The 12,150-nt window shown below is 43.3% G+C and overlaps 1 protein-coding gene across 2 annotated transcripts in view; it reads right to left on the reverse strand.

Moving 5' to 3' along the window:
- Nucleotides 1-12,150, reverse strand: part of CLHC1 (clathrin heavy chain linker domain containing 1) — a 52,187-nt gene that overhangs the window by 26,402 nt on the left and 13,635 nt on the right. For both annotated transcript variants that reach the window (XM_063441486.1, XM_063441485.1), the window contains exons 2-3: nt 4,405-4,624; nt 3,712-3,899 (exon numbers count right to left, since the gene is read on the reverse strand). In XM_063441486.1, the coding sequence (XP_063297556.1) occupies nt 3,712-3,899; nt 4,405-4,584 (368 nt within the window). In that variant the 5' untranslated portion in view covers nt 4,585-4,624. The remainder of the gene's footprint in view (nt 1-3,711; nt 3,900-4,404; nt 4,625-12,150) is intronic.

The raw sequence follows: 12,150 nt of genomic DNA on the forward strand, positions 1-12,150 counted from the left end.
CTGAGTATGCACTCTGCTCAGCCACTGAGAGATTAATGCTCTGAGTATGTACTCTGCTCAGCCACTGAGAGATTAATGCTCTGAGTATGTACTCTGCTCAGCCACTGAGAGATTAATGCTCTGAGTATGTACTCTGCTCAGCCACTGAGAGATTAATGCTCTGAGTATGTACTCTGCTCAGCCACTGAGAGATTAATGCTCTGAGTATGTACTCTGCTCAGCCACTGAGAGATTAATGCTCTGAGTATATACTCTGCTCAGCCACTGGGAGATTAATGCTCTGAGTATGCACTCTGCTCAGCCACTGAGAGATTAATGCTCTGAGTATGTACTCTGCTCAGCCACTGGGAGATTAATGCTCTGAGTATGCACTCTGCTCAGCCACTGAGAGATTAATGCTCTGAGTATACACTCTGCTCAGCCACTGAGAGATTAATGCTCTGAGTATGTACTCTGCTCAGCCACTGAGAGATTAATGCTCTGAGTATGTACTCTGCTCAGCCACTGAGAGATTAATGCTCTGAGTATGTACTCTGCTCAGCCACTGAGAGATTAATGCTCTGAGTATGTACTCTGCTCAGCCACTGAGAGATTAATGCTCTGAGTATGTACTCTGCTCAGCCACTGAGAGATTAATGCTCTGAGTATGCACTCTGCTCAGCCACTGGGAGATTAATGCTCTGAGTATATACTCTGCTCAGCCACTGAGAGATTAATGCTCTGAGTATGTACTCTGCTCAGCCACTGAGAGATTAATGCTCTGAGTATATACTCTGCTCAGCCACTGGGAGATTAATGCTCTGAGTATGTACTCTGCTCAGCCACTGAGAGATTAATGCTCTGAGTATATACTCTGCTCAGCCACTGAGAGATTAATGCTCTGAGTATGCACTCTGCTCAGCCACTGAGAGATTAATGCTCTGAGTATGTACTCTGCTCAGCCACTGAGAGATTACTGCTCTGAGTATGTACTCTGCTCAGCCACTGAGAGATTAATGCTCTGAGTATGTACTCTGCTCAGCCACTGAGAGATTAATGCTCTGAGTATGTACTCTGCTCAGCCACTGGGAGATTAATGCTCTGAGTATATACTCTGCTCAGCCACTGAGAGATTAATGCTCTGAGTATGTACTCTGCTCAGCCACTGAGAGATTAATGCTCTGAGTATGTACTCTGCTCAGCCACTGGGAGATTAATGCTCTGAGTATGTACTCTGCTCAGCCACTGAGAGATTAGTGCTCTGAGTATGTACTCTGCTCAGCCACTGAGAGATTAATGCTCTGAGTATGTACTCTGCTCAGCCACTGAGAGATTAATACTCTGAGTATGCACTCTGCTCAGCCACTGAGAGATTAATGCTCTGAGTATGCACTCTGCTCAGCCACTGAGAGATTAATGCTCTGAGTATGCACTCTGCTCAGCCACTGGGAGATTAATGCTCTGAGTATGCACTCTGCTCAGCCACTGAGAGATTAATGCTCTGAGTATGCACTCTGCTCAGCAACTGAGAGATTAATGCTCTGAGTATATACTCTGCTCAGCCACAGAGAGATTAATGCTCTGAGTATGCACTCTGCTCAGTCACTGAGAGATTAATGCTCTGAGTATATACTCTGCTCAGCCACTGAGAGATTAATGCTCTGAGTATGTACTCTGCTCAGCCACTGAGAGATTAATGCTCTGAGTATGCACTCTGCTCAGCCACTGAGAGATTAATGCTCTGAGTATGTACTCTGCTCAGCCACTGAGAGATTAATGCTCTGAGTATGTACTCTGCTCAGCCACTAAGAGATTAATGCTCTGAGTATGTACTCTGCTCAGCCACTGAGAGATTAATGCTCTGAGTATGTACTCTGCTCAGCCACTGGGAGATTAATGCTCTGAGTATGCACTCTGCTCAGCCACTGAGAGATTAATGCTCTGAGTATGTACTCTGCTCAGCCACTGGTAGATTAATGCTCTGAGTATATACTCTGCTCAGCCACTGAGAGATTAATGCTCTGAGTATGTACTCTGCTCAGCCACTGAGAGATTAATGCTCTGAGTATATACTCTGCTCAGCCACTGGGAGATTAATGCTCTGAGTATGCACTCTGCTCAGCCACTGAGAGATTAATGCTCTGAGTATGTACTCTGCTCAGCCACTGGTAGATTAATGCTCTGAGTATATACTCTGCTCAGCCACTGAGAGATTAATGCTCTGAGTATATACTCTGCTCAGCCACTGGGAGATTAATGCTCTGAGTATGTACTCTGCTCAGCCACTGAGAGATTAATGCTCTGAGTATATACTCTGCTCAGCCACTGGGAGATTAATGCTCTGAGTATGTACTCTGCTCAGCCACTGAGAGATTAATGCTCTGAGTATGTACTCTGCTCAGCCACTGAGAGATTAATGCTCTGAGTATGTACTCTGCTCAGCCACTGGGAGATTAATGCTCTGAGTATGCACTCTGCTCAGCCACTGGGAGATTAATGCTCTGAGTATATACTCTGCTCAGCCACTGAGAGATTAATGCTCTGAGTATGTACTCTGCTCAGCCACTGGTAGATTAATGCTCTGAGTATATACTCTGCTCAGCCACTGGGAGATTAATGCTCTGAGTATATACTCTGCTCAGCCACTGAGAGATTAATGCTCTGAGTATGTACTCTGCTCAGCCACTGGTAGATTAATGCTCTGAGTATGTACTCTGCTCAGCCACTGAGATATTAATGCTCTGAGTATGCACTCTGCTCAGCCACTGAGAGATTAATGCTCTGAGTATATACTCTGCTCAGCCACTAAGAGATTAATGCTCTGAGTATGTACTCTGCTCAGCCACTGAGAGATTAATGCTCTGAGTATGCACTCTGCTCAGCAACTGAGAGATTAATGCTCTGAGTATGTACTCTGCTCAGCCACTGAGAGATTAATGCTCTGAGTATGTACTCTGCTCAGCCACTGAGAGATTAATGCTCTGAGTATATACTCTGCTCAGCCACTGGGAGATTAATGCTCTGAGTATATACTCTGCTCAGCCACTGAGAGATTAATGCTCTGAGTATGTACTCTGCTCAGCCACTGAGAGATTAATGCTCTGAGTATATTCTCTTCTCAGCCACTGAGAGATTAATGCTCTGAGTATGTACTCTGCTCAGCCACTGAGAGATTAATGCTCTGAGTATGTACTCTGCTCAGCCACTGAGAGATTAATGCTCTGAGTATGTACTCTGCTCAGCCACTGAGAGATTAATGCTCTGAGTATGTACTCTGCTCAGCCACTGGGAGATTAATGCTCTGAGTATATACTCTGCTCAGCCACTGGGAGATTAATGCTCTGAGTATGTACTCTGCTCAGCCACTGGGAGATTAATGCTCTGAGTATGTACTCTGCTCAGCCACTGAGAGATTAATGCTCTGAGTATGTACTCTACTCAGCCACTGGGAGATTAATGCTCTGAGTATGTATTCTGCTCAGCCACTGAGAGAATCCTTCCCACAGCCAATAACTGCCCTTTTAGTATTTCCTACCACTAAGAAAAACATTTAAAAAAAATTAAGAGTTTTCAATGAGGACAAAAACACAGCATGAATATAAGGCCAAAATCTAACAAAAGCACGTAGGTTGCCTTTGTCCCCAAAGTGTTATTGGAAATATGTGCTTTGTACTGTAACTAGTTTGGAAAATCTTTTGCCATTTTGGGACAATTAGTGTGGGAATTCCTCACCTGTCTTTGAGTTCTGCTGCTCTTTTCCTGTAATACATCAATGTTGTTGGCTCGGAAGCCAAGGTTTTTAGCTTTCCATGAAGGTGAGTTGCATCTCTTTGGCCCTGCTTGATAGCATCAATAAATTCATCATACTCCTGTTTGATCGCAGTGAAAACCTGTTTATACTCTCTGCAATACTCTATCACCTAAAAAATAAAATAAAAATGTTAAATTGTGATAATTTATCCTCTGTAACAGCCTATAGGTATGGTACTTTACATGGAAATCCTTAGGAATAAAAGGATTTCTCCGCACTGCAATTTGTGGTAGTACCACCTCCACCATACTCTCATTGGAGACTCAGCTTCAGGAATCTGGTGACTGAGACTCTCTACTAAACATTGAGACCCAGAACATGTTGTATCCAGCCACCATAACCACCTCAGAATGTTGAAGTGGTGTGGTGCCTATGCAGGGTTATTCACTAAAGTCAGAATTCGGAGTGAATTCAAAGTGAATTTAAATTTTAATGCCAAAGTGGTCTAAATGATAGAATAGCTGAATTCAAGAATTTTTCCAGTTCGCTGCAATTTCAAAACAAATCCGCACTTTTCTGAACTAATTTAAGAACACCCACCTGATAGTAAAGTTATTCTTTAAGATTTACACAATGTTCTAAATAAGATAAAAAGTACCTTATAGGACATTCACCTTATCGAATACATGCCCGTAGATGATGTATTGTTGTTCAGCATCACATTGACCTGCGGCTGACAGTTTTTCAATTTCTTTCTTAATAAAGCGTTGAGTGCTGTCCAGGAAGGCTTTATCCCTGGCACTAGTGATTGGAGGGAGGACAGGAGCTTTGGACAATCGTGGAGGGGGGTCCATGCTTTCCTTTAACCTTTTTGGTAAACGGTCAGTTTAAATTCTGCCAAAGACAAAGAATGATACAGAAAGGTTGTTGATAACATATGTTCATACAGGGGCGGACTGAGAACCCTCAGGGCCCCCGGGCAAAATAAATCAAGGGCCCCCTTACATGCCCCACCCACGTTGCCGCAAGCCCCACCCTTGCCCCGCCTCCAGCCACACAATCTTTAGACACAAGGAACAAAAGTGCAATATGTTCTAAACAAGTGTCATTTAATTAACGAATGCAAAAACCAAACTGTGCAAAATAAATAACAAATGCACAAACAAAGACAATTGCATAGTTCTACAACATCTGGCTATCTACCTTTTGCGCACCCCTGCTATAAACTATACAAAATCCAGTACACTCACTCAGAAGCTTAAAAGTTTTTAAAAATATAATTGTTTTTTAAAAAAACACAGGAATGAAGCAAAAATAGAGGTACTCTAGCTACAGTATACGATCATCTGCCTCAGCTTGTCACAAAGTCAATGTGTCCCATAATGTAAGCTCATTTAAGAGACTGCAGATTCCAGGTTTCATATATATGTGCTCCGTGAATGTTATAGGTGATTTTATATTTTTTTTATTTTATATGTTTCTAACAAAAGTTACTGTAATGCATGGCTTTATAAATTTGTTTGGAATCTAGGAGTCAACTAAAAAGTTAGGAGCCAGTCTTTTTTAAACGAAGAAAGCTTAATTTTGAACATGAAAAACACAATTCTTAAGGGGACGCTATAGTCATCAGAACCACTGCAACTTAATGTAGTTGTTCTGGTATCTGTAGCATGTCCTTGCAGGATTTTTAATGTAAAGACTACCTTTTCAGAGAAAAGACCGTGTTTACATTGCTGTCTTGGGACGCCTCTTGTGGCAGTCACTCACGCTTAGTTTCAGCCTCTGCATGGAGGCGCTGAATGTTCCCAATAGAGATGCATTGATGCTGATTGGCGCAGAACAGCCTTTTCTGCACATGCGCAATATCCTCCTAAAGCCTATGGGAAAGCATTGACTTAAAGATTGATGATATCCGCCATGGAGGAAGGACCAGCCATAGGGTCGGGACCAGCTGCGGCAAAACAGGCAAAGCGTAAGAAAAAAGGTGAGTAAAAACACATGGCGACCTGGGATTTGTCGAGCCCTGCTCTAATAGAAAAATACATTAAGTGTATAAATGCACTGAAGCACAGAGAAGCTCCCCTAAGGAGATTCTTATCCCTGAAATTCCTCGATCCCACAACAATGGACAAACAGCAGGAAGTGAAGTAGACTGATCTACAGGGACCTGGAGAGGGGTATATCTAACAGAGACCCTCTCAGTGTCCTTTAGAGAGTGTGTTAGAAAGAATCTCCTCCAGGCCCCATTAGAGACTACAATGGAGTCTAATAGGCTTGGAAGAGGGTCTTTCTAGCAGATGCTATCTCAGTGTCCTTCAGAGAGTGTGTTCGAAAGAATCCCCTCCAGGCCCCATTAGAGACTACTGATACCGGAGAAACTGACGGAAGCCAAGCACAGAGAGATGGACACAGGTTTCTTCAGGAAGGAAGAGATTCTTTATTGGATCACCGATCGGGACTCAGAGGGACTAGCGTCACCAAAATACAGCAAAGTCTGAGTACTGAATACATAGAGTACATTCCTTATATAGCACTGTAGCTCCTCCCACAATTAACTACACCCACACATACCCTTAACCTATTTAATAAATAGAGTCTAAACTCATCCATCCGGTCTAACCACGTGGCTCATCTGATACAAAGGAGAGGGACGCGTAATTCCAGTTCTTACATTCCTGCACCTGGTCAGTACAGTGATAACAGTATCTTAGCTACGTGTAATTAACTAACTGATACTACAAACACATATACATACATATGCCTTGTGGCAATCTTAGCCTGCTAAACTTGTATTTTACTGGAATTACATCACATTCCCCCCTTTGATGCCTCTGATATTTCACAATTACTTGAGGCATCACTTAACCTTGGTTTGCATATACCTCAGGTTACCATGAACCAGACCAGACTTATCTTATGATGTGAATCTTTTAACACTCATCTTCCTGCATTGGTTCTCCTTGATCTAGAGCCTTATACTTATATATCGCCATTATCTGTGCAGCAGCCTTCCTCTCTGCTATACTTCCTATCAGGCTTTGCACAGACCTAACTACTAAGGGTATAAGACACGGTAGGAGTAGACACAACAGTAAAATCAGTAGGACTCCACCTACCACTGCCTTAAGCCCTCCAAACCACTCATACCAGCTACCAAACCAACTACTTGGATTGTACCCTTTCCATACCTGAGTAGGCACATGCACTAGTTTAACCATATGGCTAGTAAGCTCAGCTATTGCTTGCCCTTCGTCATCTATTTGAAGACAGCAATTGCTCAGGTTAAACTTCCCACATACACCTCCCTCTACTGCCAAAAGGTAATCCAAGGCTAATCTATTTTGGTACACTGCTGTCCTCATCCTGGTATTATGCTTCGCTAGAAGATTGAGTGCTTGTGAGGTCTCATTAGTAATAATCTCAACCACCGCCTGTAATCTTATAATACGGTTGAGCATATAAATTGGGGTTCTATAACCAAAGGTACCATCTTCTGCCCACGTGGCTGGCCCATAATAATCTATGATACGCTGGGGAGGCCATTCATTATCTTCCCAGGTGCCTATCTCTAAGGGTCCCCTTTTCTTCCTATGATTCACATCATACACTTTAACACCTAAAGTCTCACCTGTTTCAATCGGTAACAAGAAGAAGGATGGTTTGAGCATACCCAACACACATGCCCCTTCCCAGTCCTGTGGCAACTCCGAATAGGCTTTCTTACCACAGATCCAGTACAAATTTGCTGGGGCTCTCCAGGTAGATGTGATGGATAAATCAAACCACACATCCTTTAAACTGGCATATCTAGCAAACGGGTTAGATGGTTCTGAGACATTTGAAGCCGACCACCAAGTTGTATTTTTAGTATCATCATCATAAGCTTTTTGCCCTAGACAAGTTAATTCTCCTACAGAAGTATTATACATTATTCCTTTCCTTGCTATGCAAACATAACCTATGATGGAGGTCTTTAATCTCCACTCAGATTTACCTCTAACACTCAAATGATAATCGGCTTGTGTAGATATTAGTTGGTCAACTGCCTCAGAACCGGACATTACCTCCTTTGCTTCCCAAGGCCATTGGTCTCCCATGTTAGTACCTCCACACACATAGCAGTTGGTAACATTAAGACTACCGGCAATACTTTCAGCTAGGTCAATGAACAGGTTTTTAGCGTTATGGGGGATCTTATTATCTATACTCATCTCTTCATAAAAGGAATGGTATACTTGATGAGTCTGGGAGGATACCGTATCAGTCTCTATTCCTATAAACAATAATGTCCCAGGATCTAAACCCGTCCCGTATATCTGAAACCCAAATAAATTTCCATACTTATCTAGGAACTTGTCGGGGTTATTAATAAGTATATGGACTGGGTTGCATTCCATAGACTTACAATAAGGGCTAGTCGGCAACTTAGTCACTATCATGTCTTTATCTACTGTCTGTCCCCAAGTCGCCCACCCCACACAAGACCAATATGGACAAAAGTTATAGTCTTTATTTGGGCATCTAGGACTCACATATTTATTTTTACTACTGGGACAAATATATTTATCATTAGACCCATACGTCCTCTCCCATCTAAGATCCCCACATACATTCCACGGTTTTCTACCACTTGATATCGCCTTACATGCATCAAATAGCAGAACACCCGAAGAATGTACGGATTCTAACACCGTCTTATTAATTAGGGTCCCCTGAGGATCTCCATTCCTGAGAGTCAACCAAATTGTACGAGGTTGATACTCTGGACTGAAGCACTTAGGTTCTCCTACTCCTAAATGGCACACACTATAGTCTATATTTAGGTATCTACATCTTGATACCTCTCCTTTACATTCGTATTGTGAATGCCAAATTAGGGTTTGGGAAATATGGTTACCTGTTCTCGTAGTCTTAATGCATACCTCACAGCTAGGAGTGTCGGTACCTCTACCTTCCTGAATATAAAAACACATATAAATAAACACAATCAAAAGCACATCTTTCGCCGTCATCCTCAGTCTTCGTCCGTGCGATGGAACCTCAGCTTCCAGGATGTGAGGGCTGCAGGGAATGGAGTTCTGCTCGTCTTCACAGGTGTCCCTTCGAGACTTTCCTGGCTTATACACTATGTGTTGGTAAGCGGACAGGCTTTATTATGGCCTTCTCACTCACACCTGTAACAATAAAATTTGTAATCCACAATAATTCCTCGTTACTCCGACTGAGTAGTGCGTTTCAACCGGATCTTGCAGGGATTCTCTGGATCTGCTGTAATTTGCCAAGAATCGACTGCTGCTGGTTTAACCCTGGAGTGATGTATCCACGGAGTTACTTCGGCTACTTTTATCGCTGTAGGGGTAGACAAAAGAACAACATAAGGACCTCTCCACTTGGGCCCTAACGGTACATTATTCCACTCTTTAATCCACACTTGGTCTCCTGGATGATAACTATGAACAGGGGGATAAATATTCACAGGTAATCTATCTTGTACCCATTTCTGTACCTCCTCCATAGTCTTACCCAACTCTACAACCTGCTGCCGGGTAATTCCTTCTCCCAACTGACTCAAGTCCCCCCTTAAGTTACCAAGTACGGGAGGTGGTCGCCCATACATGATTTCAAAAGGAGAGAGGCCCATCCTTCTGGTAGGGGTACTGCGGATTCGCAATAAAGCTATGGGTAAGAGAACGTTCCACTTAAGTTGGGTTTCCTGACACATTTTAGCCAACTGGTTCTTTATAGTTCTATTCATTCTCTCTACCTTACCAGAACTCTGGGGTCTATATGCAGTATGAAGCCTCCACTTTATACCAAGCATATGAGTCAGTTGTTGTAGGCACTGATGAACAAAAGCTGGACCATTGTCCGATCCTATAGAACAGGGTAGTCCATATCGGGGTATTATTTCTCGTAGCAGGAATCTTACAACTTCTCCTGCGTTCTCTGTACGAGTAGGACATGCTTCTACCCAGCCTGAATAGGTGCACACAATTACCAACAGGTAACGATGTCCACCCGATTTAGGCATTACTGTAAAGTCTATTTGTAGATCGGACATGGGGAGTCCCCCCATAAACTGGACTCCTGGTGGCTTTACTGGTCCTTGTCTTGCATTATTCTTAGCACACGTTACACATCTGCGTACAATGGCCTGAGTCAAGTTGGACAATCTTGGTATGTAGAAATGTTTCCTGAGAGATTCTTCAGTACTGTCTCTCCCAGAATGTGTCCCGTTGTGATAATTTTGGACAATTTCTACCGCTAGTGATGCTGGTATGACTATTCTTCCATCTTCTAGCTGATACCACTTGTTCTCCAAATACTTTCCCGGTTCAGTCTTTAACCACTCCTCTTCTTGAGCTGTATAAACTGGAGTCCATTGGGACAGTGGAGTTGGTATAAGAGCAGCTATATGCCCCACATACTCCTGTCTTCCTGATTCAGCAGCACGCTTAGCTGCACTATCTGCCATCCGATTTCCCTTGGTTACATCACCATCTCCTCTCAGATGCGCTCGACAATGTATGATACCGACTTCTTTCGGCTCCCACACTGCTTCCAATAGTTGTAGGATTTCAGCTGCGTACTTGATTTCTTTGCCTTCTGAATTCAGTAGTCCTCTTTCTTTATACAAAGCTCCGTGGGCATGAGTGGTTAAAAACGCATACTTAGAGTCCGTATAGATATTTACTCTTAAACCTTCAGCCAATTGTAACGCTCGTGTTAGTGCTATTAATTCTGCCTTTTGTGCTGATGTTCCTTTCGCCAGTGGCCGAGCTTCTATCACCTTGTCTATTGTTGTCACTGCATATCCTGCATAGCGGATCCCTTCTTTCACATAACTACTGCCGTCGGTGTAATATTGAACATCGGGGTTCTGGATGGGAAAATCACGAAGATCTGGTCTACTTGAAAATACTTCATCCATTACTTCCAAACAATCATGTTGACTTTCAGTAGGTTGCGGCAAAAGGGTAGCTGGATTTAAGGTGTTTACAGTCTCTAAATGCACTCTTGGGTTTTCACACAACATTGCTTGATACTTGGTCATGCGGCTGTTACTAAACCAATGATTTCCTTTGTAATCCAACAACGTCTGTACTGCATGTGGGACTCGTACATAAAGTTCTTGACCCAGAGTGAGTTTATCGGCTTCAGCTACTAGCAGGGCGGCTGCAGCTACGGCTCTTAGACAAGGTGGAAGTCCGCTGGCCACTGCATCCAGTTGCTTAGACATGTAGGCAACAGGTCTTTGCCATGATCCCAAGTACTGTGTCAATACTCCCACAGCCATTCTTCTTTGCTCGTGTACATATAAGTAGAATGGTCGTGTGTGATCAGGTAGACCTAATGCTGGGGCACTCATCAAAGCCTTCTTCACATCTTCAAATGCCGTTTGCTGTTCTTGGGTCCATAAGAAGGGGTCGTGCTCTGTACCTTTGATGGCTGCGTACAGAGGTTTTGCCAGTATCGCATAGCTGGGAATCCATATCCTACAGAAGCCTGCTGCCCCCAAGAATTCTCGCACTTGTCTTCTATTCTTGGGTATTGGTATTTGGCAGACAGCTTCTTTTCTCTCTGGCCCCATAATCCTTTGACCTTCAGAGATATGGAATCCCAGATACTTGACAGTTGGCAAACACAACTGAGCCTTCTTCCTGGACACCTTGTATCCTGCCTTCCAGAGAATATGTAGTAGATCGTGCGTTGCTTGCTGACATTTTTCTTTTGTAACTGCTGCTATCAACAAGTCATCTACATATTGTAACAATACACATTCTCCTGGGATAGACTCGAAATCCAGTAGATCTTGACTTAGAGCTGAACCAAATAGGGTAGGTGAATTTTTAAACCCTTGGGGCAGTCTTGTCCAAGTCATTTGGCGTTTTGAGCCCGTTACAGCGTTCTCCCATTGGAAAGCGAAAATACATTGGCTTTCTGCGGCAATTCGGAGGCAAAAGAAGGCATCTTTGAGATCTAAGACTGTGAAGTAAGTAGCCCCGCCCGGAATTAAAGCAAGCAGGTTATATGGATTGGGTACAACTGGATGTATGCTAACAACCGCATCATTGACTGCTCTTAAGTCCTGTACAGGTCGATACTCATCTGTACCGGGCTTTTGAACAGGCAGCAATGGGGTGTTCCAGGGGGAAGTACAGAATTTTAGGATACCATACCGTATGAACTTATCCAGATAGGATTGGATGTTCTTCTTAGCCTTCTGCGGAATGTGATATTGTCTTAGGCTCACTGGATAAACCCCATGTTTCAGTTCAATTTTTATTGGTGGAATATTGCGGGCCAGTCCTGGTGGGTTGTTCTCTGCCCAAACTCCTGGTATGTTAAATAATGTCTCATCACTCCTAGGGTTTTGGCTAGTCAACACTGTATAAAGTCGCCACTCTTCTTCCTTTGGT

This window comes from Pelobates fuscus, chromosome 2, assembly GCF_036172605.1.
Source record: "Pelobates fuscus isolate aPelFus1 chromosome 2, aPelFus1.pri, whole genome shotgun sequence".
NCBI lineage: Eukaryota > Metazoa > Chordata > Amphibia > Anura > Pelobatidae > Pelobates > Pelobates fuscus.